The sequence below is a fragment of the Leptopilina heterotoma genome, unplaced genomic scaffold, assembly GCF_015476425.1.
Source record: "Leptopilina heterotoma isolate Lh14 unplaced genomic scaffold, ASM1547642v1 Lhet_14, whole genome shotgun sequence".
Lineage (NCBI taxonomy): Eukaryota > Metazoa > Arthropoda > Insecta > Hymenoptera > Figitidae > Leptopilina > Leptopilina heterotoma.
The window spans coordinates 5,370,092-5,388,751 of NW_025110859.1; the positions used below are offsets into that span (position 1 = coordinate 5,370,092).

General features: G+C 22.2%; 1 protein-coding gene across 3 annotated transcripts in view; it reads right to left on the reverse strand.

Moving 5' to 3' along the window:
- LOC122497995 (M-phase inducer phosphatase) overlaps nt 1–18,205 on the reverse strand; it is a 236,687-nt gene extending 218,482 nt beyond the window's left edge. Inside the window, exons 1-2 of one of the 3 annotated variants that reach the window (XM_043605459.1) lie at nt 18,048–18,205; nt 12,934–13,496 (exon numbers count right to left, since the gene is read on the reverse strand). In XM_043605459.1, coding sequence (XP_043461394.1) covers nt 12,934–13,132 — 199 coding nt within the window. In that variant the 5' untranslated portion in view covers nt 13,133–13,496; nt 18,048–18,205. Of the gene's footprint in view, nt 1–12,933; nt 13,497–17,368; nt 17,389–17,733; nt 17,898–18,047 lie in introns of those variants that run through there. The other 2 variants (XM_043605460.1, XM_043605461.1) reach the window with 2 other exon arrangements.
- Between the last annotated feature and the right edge of the window lie 455 nt (nt 18,206–18,660).

Below are 18,660 nucleotides of genomic sequence, written 5' to 3' on the forward strand. Positions count from 1 at the left end.
TACAACAGAAAAAAAGATTTCTTTCCCTCCCTTAAACTAAGATACATTCACACATGGCAACAAAAAGACAATCATCAACCAATCACAAGGAAATTAAAGGAAAAAAATTAGAAACAAGAATATCCCATATTAAATTTCTCAAAAGGTTCAGAATATTAAAATACCTCTTTTGCGAATCAAAAAAAAAAAAAAAAAAAAGAATGGAAAAAAACAATAGAAACTCGAATAATTCATTTTTTTCCATAGTCGGAACTGAAATACCGGAAGCGTGAGACATAAATATAAAATATAAATATAGTCGATGTGATTTAACCTTTGCGCGAAAGAAAAAAAAAAGTGGTAACTCGTTAAAGCAGGTATAATTTTTCACACACTGCTCTGGTTAAATTCACCTGGTGCACACATACAATAATCTCAGTTACATGCGTAAGGAGAACCCCCAAAAAACTTCTACATAGATATATACATAACGGACCGAAACCGAACAGTAGGGACATTTAAAAGTTCAGATTTACCCGTCTCTTTAAATTCGAAGATGACGACCAAGACAGTTGGGGTAGAAATGCGAATGCAAAGAAAAGATCCGGGGGAAACATTTAAAAACTAAGGCGAAAAGAAAAGAGGGGCCAGAAGAGAGTATGGAGAGGCGGGACAAGATTCGCAAAAGAACTTGCTTTTCGATTTTTTTTAAATACCGTATCTCTTCTCTTTAATAACATTTTGTATATTCAATTTTTGCGATAACGATCTCAACTCGTACGGTTTAGTATAAATTCACTCATTCCTCATTCATGTGTGAAAATTTTTTAATTTTTAAGATCGCTATACTATTAGTGCACCCTTAACCACTTCACTGGCGGGGCGTTCCAAATGGCGTTCCACGCGCCGAGACCCAGACTGGCAAAAACACCGAAATGGCGTTCCTAATAAAACTTTATTTTTAAAGAGTGTACACTACTTTTTACTATTACAAAGCAATATTTCTATAGTTTAGACATCAGGGAACAAGATTATCACAATGAGAATTTCAGTTTTTGAGATTTTCAATGTTTCTTCGAACGTTGAAATAGTCGATTTTTAACACTTTTTAACAAATGGCGTTCCACTTTTGTTATTATTAATAATTATTAAATTTTATTTATTAATTATTTATATTTATTTTTTACTTATTACATTATTATATTATAATGTTTTGTATGTAAATATATTTTTTAAATAAAAAATATGAGTTTTACTGTGTAAAAATTGAAAAAAAGTGGAACGCCATTTGGTGAAAAGTGGTAAAAATTGACTATTTCAACGTTTGAAAAAACATTGAAAATCCCAAAAACTGAAATTTTCATTGTGATAATCTTGTTCCCTGATGTCTAAACTATAGAAATATTGCTTTGTATAAGTTAAAAGTAGTGTACACTCTTTAAAAATAATGTTTTATTAGGAACGCCATTTCGGTGTTTTTGCCAGTCTGGGCCTCGGCGCGTGGAACGCCATTTGGAACGCCCCGCCAGTGAAGTGGTTAAGAAAAGTAAATTCGTTTTGATCCGGACTCATTTTTACCAAACCGACAATTGAGGCTCCGGATCTTAAAAGGGCACTTTTACCATTTAAAATCAGTTAAAAATTTAAAATCACTTATACCATTAAACAGTTGAAAGTGCCCTCTTAAGATCCGAAGTATCAATTAGTAATTCCTAACTTTTAGTTTATCAATTTTATGTCTACCCCAAAAAAGTCCATTTTCAATACATTTTTAACAGAAAAATTGTTTTCCATTACAAAAAGGAGTACAAAAAAACATTTAAATATAAGGAATAAGTGAAAGTATTTAAAAATACGCACTTTACGAAACAAAAATGAAAAATTAAGGATGACCAATTACTAACATAATTTAACCATCAGTCCGAGTCAAATAAGAGAACATTTTATACTTAAAACTATAAATTAAATTTTTCATCACTATAAAACAGAAAGATATCGATCGATTTCTTTCTGTTTTATAATAATTAAAGATGGCCCAGTGATAAAATCATTATTTTATATTATAAGAACTTCTTCAAAATTATTTTCATCATTTCAATTGAAGCGTTTTGTGCAGAAACCGCATAAGTCCATTTTTTTCGAAAATCACTTTTTTATTGAAAATTTATCTTTAAATGAAGCTTTTCAATCTGGTAAAATATTGCGTAAGTGACTAAACTCTAAACCCTTAAAAAAAAAATTAAAATATCATTTTGTGCAGAAACAGCACAAGTCTATGATAAGTTTTATATTTATTTGGGATATTCTTGACGTATTTTAATAATTTATATTAAACAGTTTATATTATAAATAAAAATACTCGTGAGAAGCAAAAAGAGACAGTGGTGACTGAATTATTTTAAAATTAGAAAATATTGAAAATTGGTTAAATTTATTCTTAAAACAATTTCATTATTTATAAAATGTTACTAAAAATTATCCGAATTTAATATTTTAAATAAATGTTATTAAATATTTCATAAAACTTTGATATTTCACTGGATTTAATAAATCTTCTGTGTTTTTCATTTCATTTTGTGCAGAAACAGCATAAGTCCAAATGTTAATTTATTTTTTTATTTTTTATACTAAGTAGATAATTAATTAATCATATTGGATTCTTTAACTTATAGGTTAGTAGAATATAATGCAAAAAGCCGAATTAAAAAAAATCTTAACATTTACGAGAAAAACAGTTTTTATTGATTCCTGAACAATTTCGAATTATGGACTTATGCTGTTTCTGCACAAAACGCTTCAATTATTTTCTAGAATTTTTAACTAAAATTCTTCTTTAAATCAATTAAATTTCGAAAAAGTTCTTTCAAAATTTTCAAATTCTGTTTACAATATTCAATTTTATAAACTTTCAATTATTCGTAAATTCTTCAATTAAATATATAATAGAAAATAAAAACTTCAAATAATATTTCAAAAAAATCCGCAATTGAACTTTTTCAAAAAAATTAATTTCAAAATTCAATTATTTCTAAAAATTCACGCTATATTGCTTTTAATATTTAATTATTATCTAAAATTTTAACTAAAATTAATTTTTTTTATCAATTTTTATTAGAAAATTTTACAAGAATTCAATTATTTAAATACAAAATTAAATAATTTATTAAACAATTGAATATTTCTTAAAATTGAATTCACCTAAAGAATTTTATCAACGAATTTTTAAATAATTGAATTCTTTCGACGAATTTTAATAAATTTATACTTTTTGAGGAATTTCATTAAAATTGTATTTCAAATAATTGAAATTCAACATTGAGTTTTATTATTTAAGAAAATAATTGAATTCCTAAAAAGAATTTTATTATTTACAAAAATAATTGAATCCATGTAAAAATTTTTATTATTTATGAAAATAATTGAATGACTGCGAAGAAATTTATAAAAAAAAATTTGTAAATAATTGAATTCCTGTGATATTTTTATTATTTATGAAAATAATTAAATTGTTTCGTAGAATTTTATCAAAGTTTATTTTAAATAATTGAATTCTTTTGGAAATTTTTATTATAAAATAGATATTGAAAGTCATTGAATTGAAGAAAATTTTTGAAAATAATTGAAATTTTGCCAAGAAATTGAATAATTTTTTTGAAAATAATTAAAATTTCGACAAGAAATTGAATAATTTTTTTGAAAATAATTGAATTTTAGAAAAGAATTTTTATTTATAAAGATAATTGAAATTTTGACGAAATTTTTTTTATACTTTTGAACATAATTGAATTTCTGCAATAATTTCTAATTTCGCCAAAATTAAATTTTTTTTAGTGTTTTTAACTAAAATTCTTCTATAAATACATTATTTTTAATAAATTTATTATTTATGAAAATAATTGAATGATTGCTGAGAAATATATAAAAAAAATTTATAAATAATAGAATTCATAAAAATAATTTTATTATTTACAAAAATAATTGAATCCCTGTAAAAATTTTATTATTTATGAAAATAATTGAATGGTTGCTAAGAAATTTAAAAATAACCTCAATTTGTAAATAATTGAATTCGAGAAAAACTTTTTTATATTTTATGAAAATAATTAAAGGTTTGCGTAGAATGTTATTAAATTTTTTTTAAATAAATTGAATTCCTTTTGGAAAATTTTATTAAAACAGTAGATATTGAAAATCATTGAATTGAGAAAAATTTTGGAAAATTATTGAAATTTTGCCATTAATTTTATTAAAATTTTTGAAAATAATTGAATTTCGGAGAAGAATTTAATTATTTCTAAAGATAATTGAAATTTTAAAGAGAATTTTTTTAAATTTTTGAACATAGTTGAATTTTTGCAAAAAATTTTTGTTACTTTTGAAAATAATTGAATTTCTCCAATCATTTGTAATTTCTCTAAATTTATTCAAATTGATCTAAAGCAAATTTACGGACCTTTACGAGATTTACTTTCAATAATAAAATCTAAATTGACTAGAATTTTTCCTTTTTATTAAATTTAACTATTTTTACGATTTCGGAAGAATTAATTTTAGTAAAAATTAAGAAAATATAATTCGAATAAAGCAAAATTTTCCCCTAAAAGTATTATAAAAGTTGTAAAGCACAAAAAAAATTTGAAGAAAATTCAAAAGATATTAATTTGAAAAAAATTAATTGAGCAAACATATATAATAATAATTATTGAAACTATGAGAAAGGAAATAAAAAAACCACCTGACAAACTGAAAGGAAAAAAAATCGAATTAGGAAAATAAAAGAAAAAATAGGAAACAAATCGAAAGGAGGAAATAGAAAATAGACACCTGTTTCCGAACCTAAAAAATTATGGACAGTGCATAGAAAAAACCTATGAAAATAAAATTAATGAAGTAATTCACCGAGACTCCGAAAGAATATGTCACAGGGAAATATTTTCCATAACGTTTTCAAATGGTGTGAAAAACTAACACCGGAAAAACGGTAATTTAAATTTAAGAGCGTAATGTTGTCCCCCAATTTAATGAGTAATGTAAACCCCGCGTTTTATTCTCACAGAATAAAATATTCTCAACATAAGAAACGTAAGTAAAAAGAGTAACCAAATTTGACAAATGGAATTAACTATACAAGTAATTTCAATTATTTTAAAATAACTTAAAATTGAATTTAACTAAAATTTAGAATACTTTCCCTAATCGGGTAAATTAAAAAAAAAAAAAAAGATGATAATAAAAATCTTTATAGCCAATAGCAATTTCACGATGTGAGTTTTTTGCGAACAGCTGATTTCATAACGGTTTCAGACTTAAGTAAGGAAGGTAGGTCAGTGCCCCAGGAGGGCTCAACGCACCCTTATGACTGGGAGCACGAGCCCCTTAACCAATACATTTCATTCTTTTCATAAACGCGTATGTGTGAGTCACGAATAAACCTTCACGGGTCACACATTTTCACCAAAAAAAAGAGAGCGAAAAAATATCAATTTAAACAGTTTTTTATATCAATTTTTTCAAAATTTTTTTTTCTATTTTTCAAATAAAAAATTATATAACGAACGTGAATATTAAATATCCATTATTTATCATAAGTATAGTTTAATAAAATCACAGTTGTTCTCAGACTCTCAAATTGAGACCATTATAGCATCAAAACTGATCGAAACATTTAATTTGAAATTCTTAAATTTTTTTTAGTATTTTTAACTAAAATTCTTCTTTAAATCAATTAATTTTAATAATTTGTGAAAAAGTTCTTCAAGAATTTTTAAATTTATTTGTTTACAATTCAATTTTACAAAACTTCAATTATTCGGAAATTCTTCAATTAAATCTATATATTAGAAAATAAAAACTTTAAATAATATTTTTAAAAAATCCGCAATTAAACTTTTTCAAAAAAATTAATTTCAAAATTAAATTATTTCTAAAAATTCTCGCTATATTGCTTTTAATATTTAATTATTATCTAAAGTTTTTAACTAAAATTAATTTTTTATTCAATTTTTATTAAAAAATTCTACTAGAATTCAATTATTTAAATACAAGAAAAACAATTTATTGAATAATTGAATGTTTCTTAAAATTGAATTCTCATAAAGAATGTTATCAATAAATTTTTAAATAATTGAATACTTTTTGAAGAATTTTAATAAAATTTTTTAAAATAATAACATTTTTCGAAAAATTTGATTAAAGTTGTATTAAAATTAAAAATAATTAAAATTCTGCGAATTAGTTTTATCAGTTATGAAAATAATTGAATTTCTAACAAGAATTGTAATGTTTTTGAACATTTAATTTAATTTCTGCTAAGAATTTTATTACTCTTGAAAATAATCAAATTTCTCCAATAATTTGTAATTTCTCAAAAATAAATTTTTTTTAGTGTTTTTAATTAAAATTCTTCTATAAATCAATTATTTTTAATAATTTTTGAAAAAGTTTTTCAAGAATTTTCAAATTTATTTGTTTACAATTCAATTTTACAAAACTTCAATTTATTTGGGAAATTCTTCAATTAAAATATATATTAGAAAATAAAAACTTCAAAAAAATAAGTTCATGTAAAATTGAAATAAAATTTTTCAAAAAAATGAATTCTTCTACAGAATTGTCAGTTAAAAATATGCAAAATTCAGATTTTCAAAGATTTTGATTTGAAACGTTTTCAAAATTCAAATATTTCTAAAAATTCACGCTCTAATCCTTTTAATGTTGATTTATAATATAAGATTTTAAGTGAAATTCATTTTAAAATGAATTTTTTATTAGAAAATTCTACTAGAATTCAATTATTTAAATAAAAAAATATAACTTTTTGAATAATTGAATTCTCATAAAGAATTTTATCAAAAAATTTTTTAATAATTGAATTCTTTCGATGACTTTTAATAAAATTACACTTTTTGAGGAATTCCTTTAAAATTGTATTTAAAATAATTGAAATTCAGCATTGAGTTTTATTATTTATGAAAATAATTCTACAAAATTGTTAATTAAAATTATGAAAAATTCATATTTTCAAAGATTTTAATTTGAAACGTTTTCAAAATTAAATTATTTCTAAAAATTCACGCTCTAATGCCTTTAATATTCAATTTTAATCTAAAATTATAACTGAAATCCATTTTTAAATCAATTTTTATCTAAAAATTCTACTTTGAATTCAATTATTTAAATACAAAAAAATTATTTATTGAAAAATTGCATGTTTTTTAAAATTGAATTCTCATAAAGAATTTTCTTCATGCATTCATTCTTCAAAATATCCATTTCTCTCTACTAAAATTTATAGTTATTTTTTACTAATAGTTGGTTAGTTTTTTACTAATTACTAAAACAAAAATTAACGTTTACTAACAATTAGCTGTTTTTAACTAATTCAGAATTAGGTTTATTAGTTTAAACTGAAATAACTAAAAAAAATTTCTAACTTGCAACAAAATAACAATTTTCGTATACATTTTTCTTTTGAAAAAGGGGGAATAATGCTTGATTTTAGGTGTTTCAGGGGATTTGATTAATTTAAGGCATTTAAGGGGATAAAACGAGGGGATTAAACTGTAAAAAAAGGGGACCAACTGGATTTCTGTATTAAACAGTAAAAAATAATAATAATATAAATACATATATATATAATATTACTTTCTAACGGATTATTTTATTAATAAATAAAAATTATAAATAAATTTATAAATAAAGAAAAATTAAACCTACTTGAAATAATGTTTAAAACATTGTTTACAATAAGAAAAATAATTTAAATTAAAAAATTGTTTTAATTAATTTTTCTTTTTCTAATTTAAAAAAACGAATTTAATAAATTTATTCAAATTATAGGTTTCAGGTACGCACTGAATATTATTCGTAGTGGTATATATAAAATTTAAAAATTTGCATGATATAAGTATGTATATAAAAAATCAAATTCCTATCCGCATCTCGCAGACAGTAGAGAGATGTACGACAATAGAAAAGAGGGAGCGCACCTAACGTAAGGGCAGGTGAACACCTGGTCCAACCCTGGCACGAGCTACGCGCAATTCACATCCCAAGGGGTGCTCAAACCACTTCAGGCGCAAAAAATTATTATAATAAATTTCATCCATGAAAAATTATTGGGGTGGCAATTGATTGTCATTGAATATATTTATATAACACAAAAAAATACATAATCCCTTTCTTGAAATGAATATTTTTCGAAATGAATTTCAGGATTAATGAACGCAATTAGTTCCCGTTGGTCACTACATTAATATTGTCAACCCCTTCTTCTTATTGTGCGGTCCTCTCATTTTGTCCGCACAAACTAATGTCGCAATTAATTTCAAAGAGAGATGAATATTTTTCTTAAAACAAATCATGTCGCTGACAAATGCTTATATATACTGCTCGTATACCTTTACACATTCTTCCAAAATCAGAATTTTTATAAATGTAATTAAAAACTAAATGCTAATATTAATTAATTAATTACTATAAACAATTGAATATTAATAATTGTACCGAAATTAATTATTAATTAAAACTAAATTAAATTTTTAATTAAATAATAAATAATAATAAAATAATAATAATAATAAAATTCAATTATTAATTGTAATTAAACTCTCTAAATTTGAATTAGTAAAAAGTTTTACTAATTTAAATTAGTGCCTAAATGTTTGCTTTCAAATTTGGTAAATTTTACTAATAGTAGAAATTACAGGTTTATTAGTAAAATTTACTATAATTCAAATTAATTATTTTTACTAATTCAAATATTGCGTTTAGATGTAACATTATTTGTATAACAAAACGGGTATATCAATTTTTGAAACTAAATGTAAATTTAATTATTTCTAATTGTTAAATTTTTTGAATAATTGATAAAAAAAAACACTTGAAATGAATTTACTAATAAATTATTACAACGGAATGAAATGAGAATCGCTGAATTTTAAAGCATGTGTGTATACATAAATAATCAAAAGCAGACGCCAGGGAAAGATTCAAGGCCGGGGGAATCCCTCTCGGTTCACACCCCCGGACCCATCTCCCCACTCTAGTGATGTAACCCGTCCCGAATGTCGAGACACATTCGGGGCCTTCTTCATCCTCCTCTCTATATGCTTTTTTTTAACTCATATTTATATACTTTTACAAAAATTTATTTCCATTCTATACTTTCAAACCCTCATTCAAATTACAAGGGGATTATTCAAATTTTTTTTGTAAATACATTGTTTTAAATTATCATTACAAAAAGTGAAAGTACTTTTTAATCGCTTTTGTGATTTTTTTCTACAGCAGGGCTCGAACCAGTGAAAGTATTTAAAAATACGGACTTTACGGAACAAAAATGAAAAATTACTGACAAAAATATAATCAGTTCGAGTCAAATAAGAGAACATTTTACTTAAAACTACAAATTAAATTAAATTTTTACAAATTACATTAAATTCTTACAAATTACATTAAATTCTTACAAATTAAATTATAAAACATGAAGATATCGATAACTCCGAGTCTTCGACTCGGAGTGATCGATTTCTTCATGTTTTATAATTAAAGATGACCGACTGATAAAATTATTAGTTTATTAATATAAGAATATTGTTACTGTAATTTCTTCAAAATTATTTGTATCATTTCAATTTAATTAACTTTTTATAGAATTTTTAACTAAAATTCTACTTTAAATCAATAAAATCAATTATTATTCAATTAAACTTTTTCAAAAAAATTAATTCTACAGAATTGTTGGTTAAAAGTACGAAAAACAATAATTTAATTCTACGAGAAATCAATTATTTCAATACAAAAATAAATAATATTGAATTTTTCTTAAAATTTCATTTTTACGAAGAATTTTACTAACTTTTGAAAATATTCAATTTCTTTTAAGGAATTTAATTAAAATTTTAATGAAATTTATTATAATTAAAGAATTTTATAACAATTTTTGAAAATAATTGAAAACTTTTTGAAGAATTTTATTAAATTTTTTAAAAATAATTGAATTCCTGAAAAGAATTTAAATAGGGGAATGTAGTCAAGGTTGGCCTACTGTCTAGGTAGGCCACTCGCGTTTTTTTGTCAAGTTCACTAGCGCCACCTACGCGCATTTTTGTCGAAGCTTGTCTTAGTGAAACCTAACTTTTTGTTCAATTACATTTTCGGAAAATCGAAAATTGTGTTTTCTGTGACGTCGGTACAAAAAAAGCTCAAAAAAAGTTTTGTGCATAATGTGAAAAACCATTAATAAAAGATAAAAAACAAATTGAATCGTCAAGGCAAGTATGCAGAAAATTTGTGGGACTCATGGTTGAAAGGAAAACAAAGTAAAAAATCGAATCCCGAAACGTATTTCTTTATTGTTACAACAATTCAAAAATGTTACTTACTGTCAAGGTCGGCCACTATGTGTTTAAAATGCGCAAAGTTGAGGACGAGCTACTTCATTTGCAAAAACTGCAATTCTGTATAACTCATAATATAATTGATCATCTTATTAATATTTTTATTTAATTTTATTAATATTTTAGTGCAAAACTTTTTTTTATTTATATTTATTTTTTTATATTGTTTATTGTTATTATTTTGTTATTTCATTAAGTTACAAACTGTAAACAATAAAGAATCAATTTTCCGTAACTCCAAACATGTTATTTTATTTTTTAACGATTAATGCCCTTTGAATTTTAAACATGGCCGACCTTGACTGTAATGGCCAACCTGGACTACAAATTTTTTTTTTTTTAAATCTTTATAACTTTTTCATTTTTAAACCTGTCAATTTACTTTGTACAGAAAAAATGTTCCTATTAAACAGGACTTTCTAACCATATACTTCAATTGTCCAAATTCATTTTTAAAAAAAAGTTATAAACAAAAGTCAAAAAGGTGGCCGACCTAGACTATGTTCCCCTAATAATTTCTGAAAACAATTGAATTCATGAGAAGAATTTTATTAAAATTTTTGAAAATAATTGACTTCTTGAGAAGAATTTTAAAAAAAATTTTGACAATAATTTAATTCTTGAGTAGAATTTTCCTATCTATTTATAAAAATAATTTAATTCTTGACGAGAATTTTTAAAAAATTTTTTAAATAATTTAATTTCTGCAAAGTATTTTATTACTTTTCAAAATAATTGAATTCTTGGGAAGAATTTTGATATTTATCAAAATAATTGAATTTTGGAAAAGAATTTTATTAAAAATCTTTAAAATAATTGATTTTATGGGAAGAATTTATGCGATTTTGTTGTTTATCAACCTAATTGAATTTTTTTGCAAAATTACTTAAAAATTTTTGAAAATAATTGATTTTCTGCAACGAATTAAATGTTATTTATGAAAATATTTGAATTACTGCAACGAATTTTATTGTTTTATTAAATAATTGAATGTTTCTTAAAATTGAATTCTTTCCTCAAGTTTTAATAAAATTTTGAATAATAATTGCATTTTTCAAGGAATTTATTTAAAATTGTATTAAAAATATTTGAAATTCTGCGATGAAAATAATTGAATTCGTAAATGAAATTTTATTATTTATGAAAATAATTGAATCTTTTCGTAGAATTGTATCAACAAGTTTTTTTTATAATTAAATAAATCTGTTGATAAATTTTATTAAAATAGAAAATATTGAAAAACATTGAATTGCGAAAAACTTTTAAAAATAATTGAAATGTTGCAAAGAATTTTATTTAAATTTTTGAAAATAATTGAATTTTTGGCGAAAAATTTTGCTATTTATAAAAATAATTGAATTCGTGTAAAGTATTTTATTAAATTTTGTTTAAATAATTGAAATTTTGCCAAGAATTTAATTAAAATTTTTGCCAATAATTGAATTTTGGAAAAGAATTTCATTAAAAATCCTTAAAATAATTGATTTTATGGGGAGAATTTTGTTGGTTATCAAGATAATTGAATTCTTTTGCAGAATTACTTAAAAATTATTGAAAATAATTGATTTTCTGCGACGAAAAAAATAGGGGAAATTTTCAAAATAGGATACGTTTAGGGGCCAGAATTAAAAAAAGGGGACTTTTAGGGAAATAGGAAACAGACTGTGAAGCCTGCAAGAACTTTATTAAAATTTTTGAAAATAATTTAATTTCGAAAAATAATTTTATTATTTCTAAAAACAATTGAAATTTTGACGAGAATTTTTAAAAAATTTTGAACATAATTGAATTTTTGCCAAGAATTTTATTACTTTTGAAAATAATTGAATTTCTGCAATAATTTGTAATTTTGTAAATTTTGAGAATTACTTTTTTTCAAAAATATTTTAATATAATTTTTAGAAACTAATTTTTTCATTAATTTTCATTTTTATTAAATTTACACTTGAAAATTTATCATTAAAATTTTTCAGAATTAAATTATTTTCAAAATTTTGCAAATTGAAATTCTTCAAAAATTGATTTTCAAAATTTATAATAAAATACTTGAAAAAATCAATTATTTTCAATTAAATTTTACAAAATTTCAATTATTCAGAAGCTTTTTAATTGTATATTTCGAAAATTTAATTATAAAAATTATTTAAGAATAATTTTATTTGTGAGATTTGTCCATTATACTTTTTACACTAATTAAAATCGAAATAAGTTGCAATTTATACTAAACATGTGGTAATTTGTCGCAAAATTTGTAAAAAAAAAAAAAAGGTCGAAAAAGTCGCAATTTTTTAATTCAGAAAGTTTAGATTTTACTATGAAAGCATAGTATAAAGATTTTAATTTTCCTTATCAAAAGTAAAATTAAATTTAATACCTATATCATTTAAAAAGTTTGAAAAATTTCACAGGTTCAAAATTATTCGAAATTTTTATTCAACTTGTGAATTTCAAAATTTGTTGTTGTCGTTGTTGTCGACACTGAACGTTGACCTAAATATTCACAGCAAAATGCAGTAAAATTATTATCTATTTAATAAAATGTTCAAAAACTCACCCTTCAATTTTTCGGCACTTTTGCCGAGACGACTTTGTGTACTTTTTGGAGAATCATCAGAGATCAAGTTGGAATTATTCAAAGCACGCACTATATTTGTAATCGGCGAGAAAAACGTTATTGGAGAATTTGACTGCCGACAAGGTGGCTCATCAACTTCGACAATTTTTGGTAAAAATGATTTTGGTTGAATCGACATTATTTCACGATTTAGAGACAAAAAAAAGAAAAATTTCCAAATACCGGCAACGCGAAACAAAAAAAATTTTTTTAAAAAACTTTTATACTTATACTTTAAAAAACTAAAATAATTAATTATAATTATTTAAAAAAAAGAAATAAAAATGACTTATCAAATATTAGTTAATAACTGTTAATTATTAACCAGATTTCTGTTTCCTCTTTTTTCAAAACTTTAAATGGCACTAAATTTTTAATTTAAAAAAAAAAAAACTTCTCGAATTTCCGAACACTTTGAGAGGTTAAAATGTTTCACGAAACATTTATGAGAATCGAAATCAGAAGCACTGATTTACTGTTGTTGTCCATCAACATTGAGCAATCTGAAACATAAATTATACAATGTTATTGTTTAAAAAAAAAAATGTTTTTCATTTAAATATGCAAAATAAACACAATATTTAAATCTTCTTTTCGAAATTAATATATCATTATTAAAGTTAATATACTACATTTAAAAAATATTTTAAATATTATTATAATTAATATTTTTTAAATATTATTATAAATAATAATATTTTTGAAATATTATTATAATTAATATTTTATAAATATTATTATAAATAATAATTCAACAAAATAATAAAAAAAAATTATTACAATGACCCAGCATATAAGAATAAAAAAATATTTACAAATAAATAAAATTTGATTATTATTTTATAGTGAAATAAAATCAATTTATTACAAAATATAAAAAAAACGTTTTAACAAAAAGTAAATATTAAAATTTTAAGAAAGAAAGATTTACAGATATACTAACAACTTTAAAATCATTCAGAGAAATTTTTTTTTTATTGTAACTCTTGGGATTATTAGTTGTAAATGATACGATGAGAATGAATAATTGAGATGAAAATAAAAGGATGGCTATAAAATGAATTCAGAGCGAACTAGAAGGCACGAATACACGATAAAGACTGACGAAATGGTTTATATTAAGTGGAATGTGGCACTGTGCGAATATTTCTGATAAGTAAAGACTCACTAACCGTCATATGAATGGTCCTTGTATATAAGAAGAGACCACGATAGAGAAAAGAAGAAGAAGAAAAAACAGAAAATAAAATACAAAAATGATAACCGACTTTTTTGACTCTTGCACCTTTTATATACTTTCTTCTCCATTCATAAAAATTTCCTTCTCTTTAAACAAGAGGTAAATAAACCTATCAATGAAATTTCCATAAATAAAATAGAAAAAAAAATTTTTTTCAAACAGAATAAAAGTTATAATTATAATTAACAAAATTATTCATTATTAATTCATCATGAAGATAATTTATAATTATTAATTATTTTTAATCAAAATAAATTATAATGAGGATAATTAATAATTATTAATTATTTTTAATCAAAATAATTAATAATGAAGATAATTAATAATTATTAATTATTTTTAATGAAAATAACTATGAAATTATTACTATTATTAATTATCATTAATTATTATTATTATATTAATTAAAATAATTAACAATTACAACTATTAACGTATCTTAGTAATTTATTGAATAATAATTAATAAATTAAATATACTTAACATTGTCGCCAAACAAATCGAAACGAAAAAATACAAAAATTTCAGAAAATTATAATGTTACGAGAAAAATTAATATTACAGAAACTTTTAATTTACATTCAAACTGAACCTCCCACATCCAACCGTCAACAGTTAATATTGTGCACAGACTGTGTTATAATATATCTCCCCAGGAACGTCTCTAAAATTATTCTTTTGTATTTTTATACTTTAAAATTTTTTTAAATTATTAACTTTTCTTTTTAAAATATCTGTATTTTTTTGTTGCTTAAAATTACTGAACAAGCTAGTAAAAATTTTCTTAAATATTTTTTTTAAACTTTCTATTTGTATTTCTATTACAAAAAATAATTTTATTTACTAATTTCAAATTAATTGATTAAATTAGATGTAAATAAAATTCTAAATAACAAAATTAATATTATTAAATTAGAACTTATTTAACTAGATATTTCTTTAATCTTCGAAATAACTTTTTTTTTACACGAAGAGAGAATAAATTATTAAATTTTGTAAAAGTATTTCACAAATTGGGGAAAAAGTGCGACAAAGTAAAATAAATAAAAAATACTAAACTTGAAAAAAACTTATTTGAAATTTAGTACTTATTTTAAACTTTTAAATATCAAGAATATTAATTAAATTTTAATATAAATTTACTAAATTTCAAATAAGTTTTTTTAAAGTTTAGTATTTTTTATACATTTTGCTGAGAAGTATTTTAATAATAATTTTGTATAAATTATAGAAAAGTATGCAAATTCAGTAAATTTTTCCATTTAATTTTGCAAATTTTTAATAAACAAAAAAATTATCAGCAGGGCCCTAAAATAATTGTCTCCTTGCCTATATGTAAGAAAACTATTTCATATTCACAGCTTTTTCTCACTCTCATATTTCAGGAACGAACGGGTAATGCGACCCTAAATTACTCACCACAGTTGTTTCACGTTCGAAATTTGAGATTTTTGGGCAGTTACTAGTAAATCAAATATTTATTACAAATTTAGAACAGATGGCAATCGATTTACCATTTTTTTTCCTTTTTCAAAATAAATTTCAATCTCTACTCTCATTTGACTATTAAAAATAAATATTTACTGCATAATATCAAAGAAAATCGTTTTTTTGATTATTTACTCAGGTCTCGAACCAGTGAAAGTATTTCAAAATACGGACTTTACGGAACATAAAATTTTTAAGAATATAATTACATTTTTCGAGAAATTCGATTGAAGTTGTATTAAAAATAATTGAAATTCCGCGATGAGTTTTATTATTTATGAAAATAATTGAATTCCTAAAAATTCAATTTCACAAAACTTTAATTATTCGGAAATTCTTCAATTATAAATATATATTTAGAAAATAAAAACTTCAAATAATATAAAAAAAATCCAATTGAACTTTTTCAAATATTATCTAAAATTTTAAGTGAAATCCATTTTTTAATCAATATTTTTATTAGAAAATTTCCAGAGAATTCAATTATTTAAATACAAAAATAAATTATTTATTCAGTAATTGCATATTTTTTAAAATTGAATTCTCATAAAGAATTTTATCAACAAATCTTTAAATAATTGAATTCTTTCGACGAATTTTAATAAAATTTTTAAGAATAATTACTTTTTTCGAGAAATTCCATTGAAATTAAGTATTAAAATTAATTGAAATTCTGCGATGAGTTTTATTATTTATGAAAATAATTAAATTTCTAAAAAGAATTTAATTATTCACGAAATAATTGTATCCCTGTAAAAATTTTGTTATTTATGGAAATAATTGAATGATTGCGAAGAAATTTATAAAAAATTTGTAAATAATATTGAATTCTTGTGAAATTTTTATTATTTTAGGAAAATAATTAAAGGTTTGCGTAGAATTTTATTAAATTGTTTTTAAATAAATTAAATTCTTTTGGAAAATTTTATTAAAATAGTAGATAATGAAAGTCATTGAATTGAGAAAAATTTTTTGAAAATAATTGAAATTTCGCCAAGAAATTTATGAAATTTTTTGAGAATAATTGAATTTTGGAAAATAATTTTATTATTTCTAAAAAGAATTGAAATTTTGACGAGAATTTTTAAAAAATTTTGAACATAATTGAATTTTATTACTTTTAAAAATAATTGAATTTCTGCAATCATTTGTAATTTCTCTAAATTTATTCAAATTATATCGTACAATTTATTTCATTTCTGCACATTTTTTTCTACAAAGTAAGCTTTTTTAAAACATACCTATTGCAGATATTAGTCTTAAAAATAGCGTATTATTTTGTGATAATATATTAGTATTAATTATTAAATTGAAATTTTTATTTCGAAAAATCTTACTACCGAATTTTGACTTTAAACAATTTCAAATTATATATTTTTTATCGAATTTGGCAAAAATTTTCTGAATTCATAAGTACTTTGTTGTTAAAAAGCATTTAATTTATAACCTATTTTAATTAATTAATTTGAAAAAGAACCAATAAAATAAAGTAGTAAGTTAAAGTTTCAAAAAGCAATTTTATTTTAACTTTTCATTCCTAACCTCAATTACTTTTGGTTGAAATTTATTTTTTTTCTCTCCCAATTAAATAATAATTAATCCTATTGAACATAATATAGTAAAATCTAATTATAAATTCATAATTACCTGATAAAATCAAAACAATAAGTAAAAATTTTCATTCATAAAAAGTTTTCAAAAGATAAAAATCGATTTCTGATTACTATCCTCATAAATCTAATTTCGTATTTTATTTATATTTTTTTGACATATTATTAAAATCGGATGTATCTTCCCATATGAATTTCACTAAACAATCAAAACAAATGAATCACACGATTTCACTATCAAAGTAATTATCATTTTCATCTTGCCCTAATGCACCTTTTCGTCACAAAACTAATTGTCAATTGACACAAAATCAATTGAAATGTTTGAAATAAATGAATAGGTTAGAAATTTCTGAATTACAGAAATCAACAGAAATTATTCTCTAAATTTTAGAAACTTACCAGGAGATAAATGTGCTTTCCTTACGAGAAAAAAATGAAAAAAACCATAACCTACGCCACGTGCATTGAGCATTGCAATAATTAAAATTAATGAAATTAATTATATTCGTCAATGAAAAAAAAGAACAGTGAAATACAATTATATCTAAAATAATATTAAATTTCTCATAATTCTCTACATTCAATGAAATAAACACACCGTGAAATAATAATAACGAACTTTCCAGAAAAAAGGACAATGGAATTAAATGGCGTTGTCAAATTTCATCAAGAGACGAACTTCTAATTGATATTTAATATTATATTATTCTTACCGACAGTTTATATATTTAGCCAGTCTCCTGTAGAAATCCAGGATGGTTTGTCAAAACATTAAAATTTACTTTATCATTACTGATACATAATACATAATATAACTATCGAAAGTCCAGTACCCCTCCGGTCAATGACTTATTGATGAAGAATTAAATACCCCAAGCCATGAATGAGTGGGCTTTAACCGCCAAAAAAAAAAACAATAAATAACAGCGCCATCTTTATCTACATGAAAAAGCGGGGGGAAATTAATATTTAAATTTCAATAATGTAATTTCTTTCCTTTTCATAATAAAAAAAAACTAATACTTGCAAAGACTAAAAATCTCATTGTCTGTCAAATTAAACGTTAATTTACTTTCACAGTTTCCTGCTCCAAAATTGAAAAAAAATTCCAACTATAAAAAGTTACCAAAGTTTATAGATAATTTTATTTTCGACAAGGATTCAAAACTGTATTAATAAAGAGGTTAGAAACTTCTCTGAGTTAAAAAGGTTAAAAAAATTTCTTAAATTTTAGTTATCTTAATTGGCGCAGTTATAAATTAGAAATTAATTACTAAATATATTTATCTACTAATTAAGTGCAATCGTTTACACATGTCGTTATAG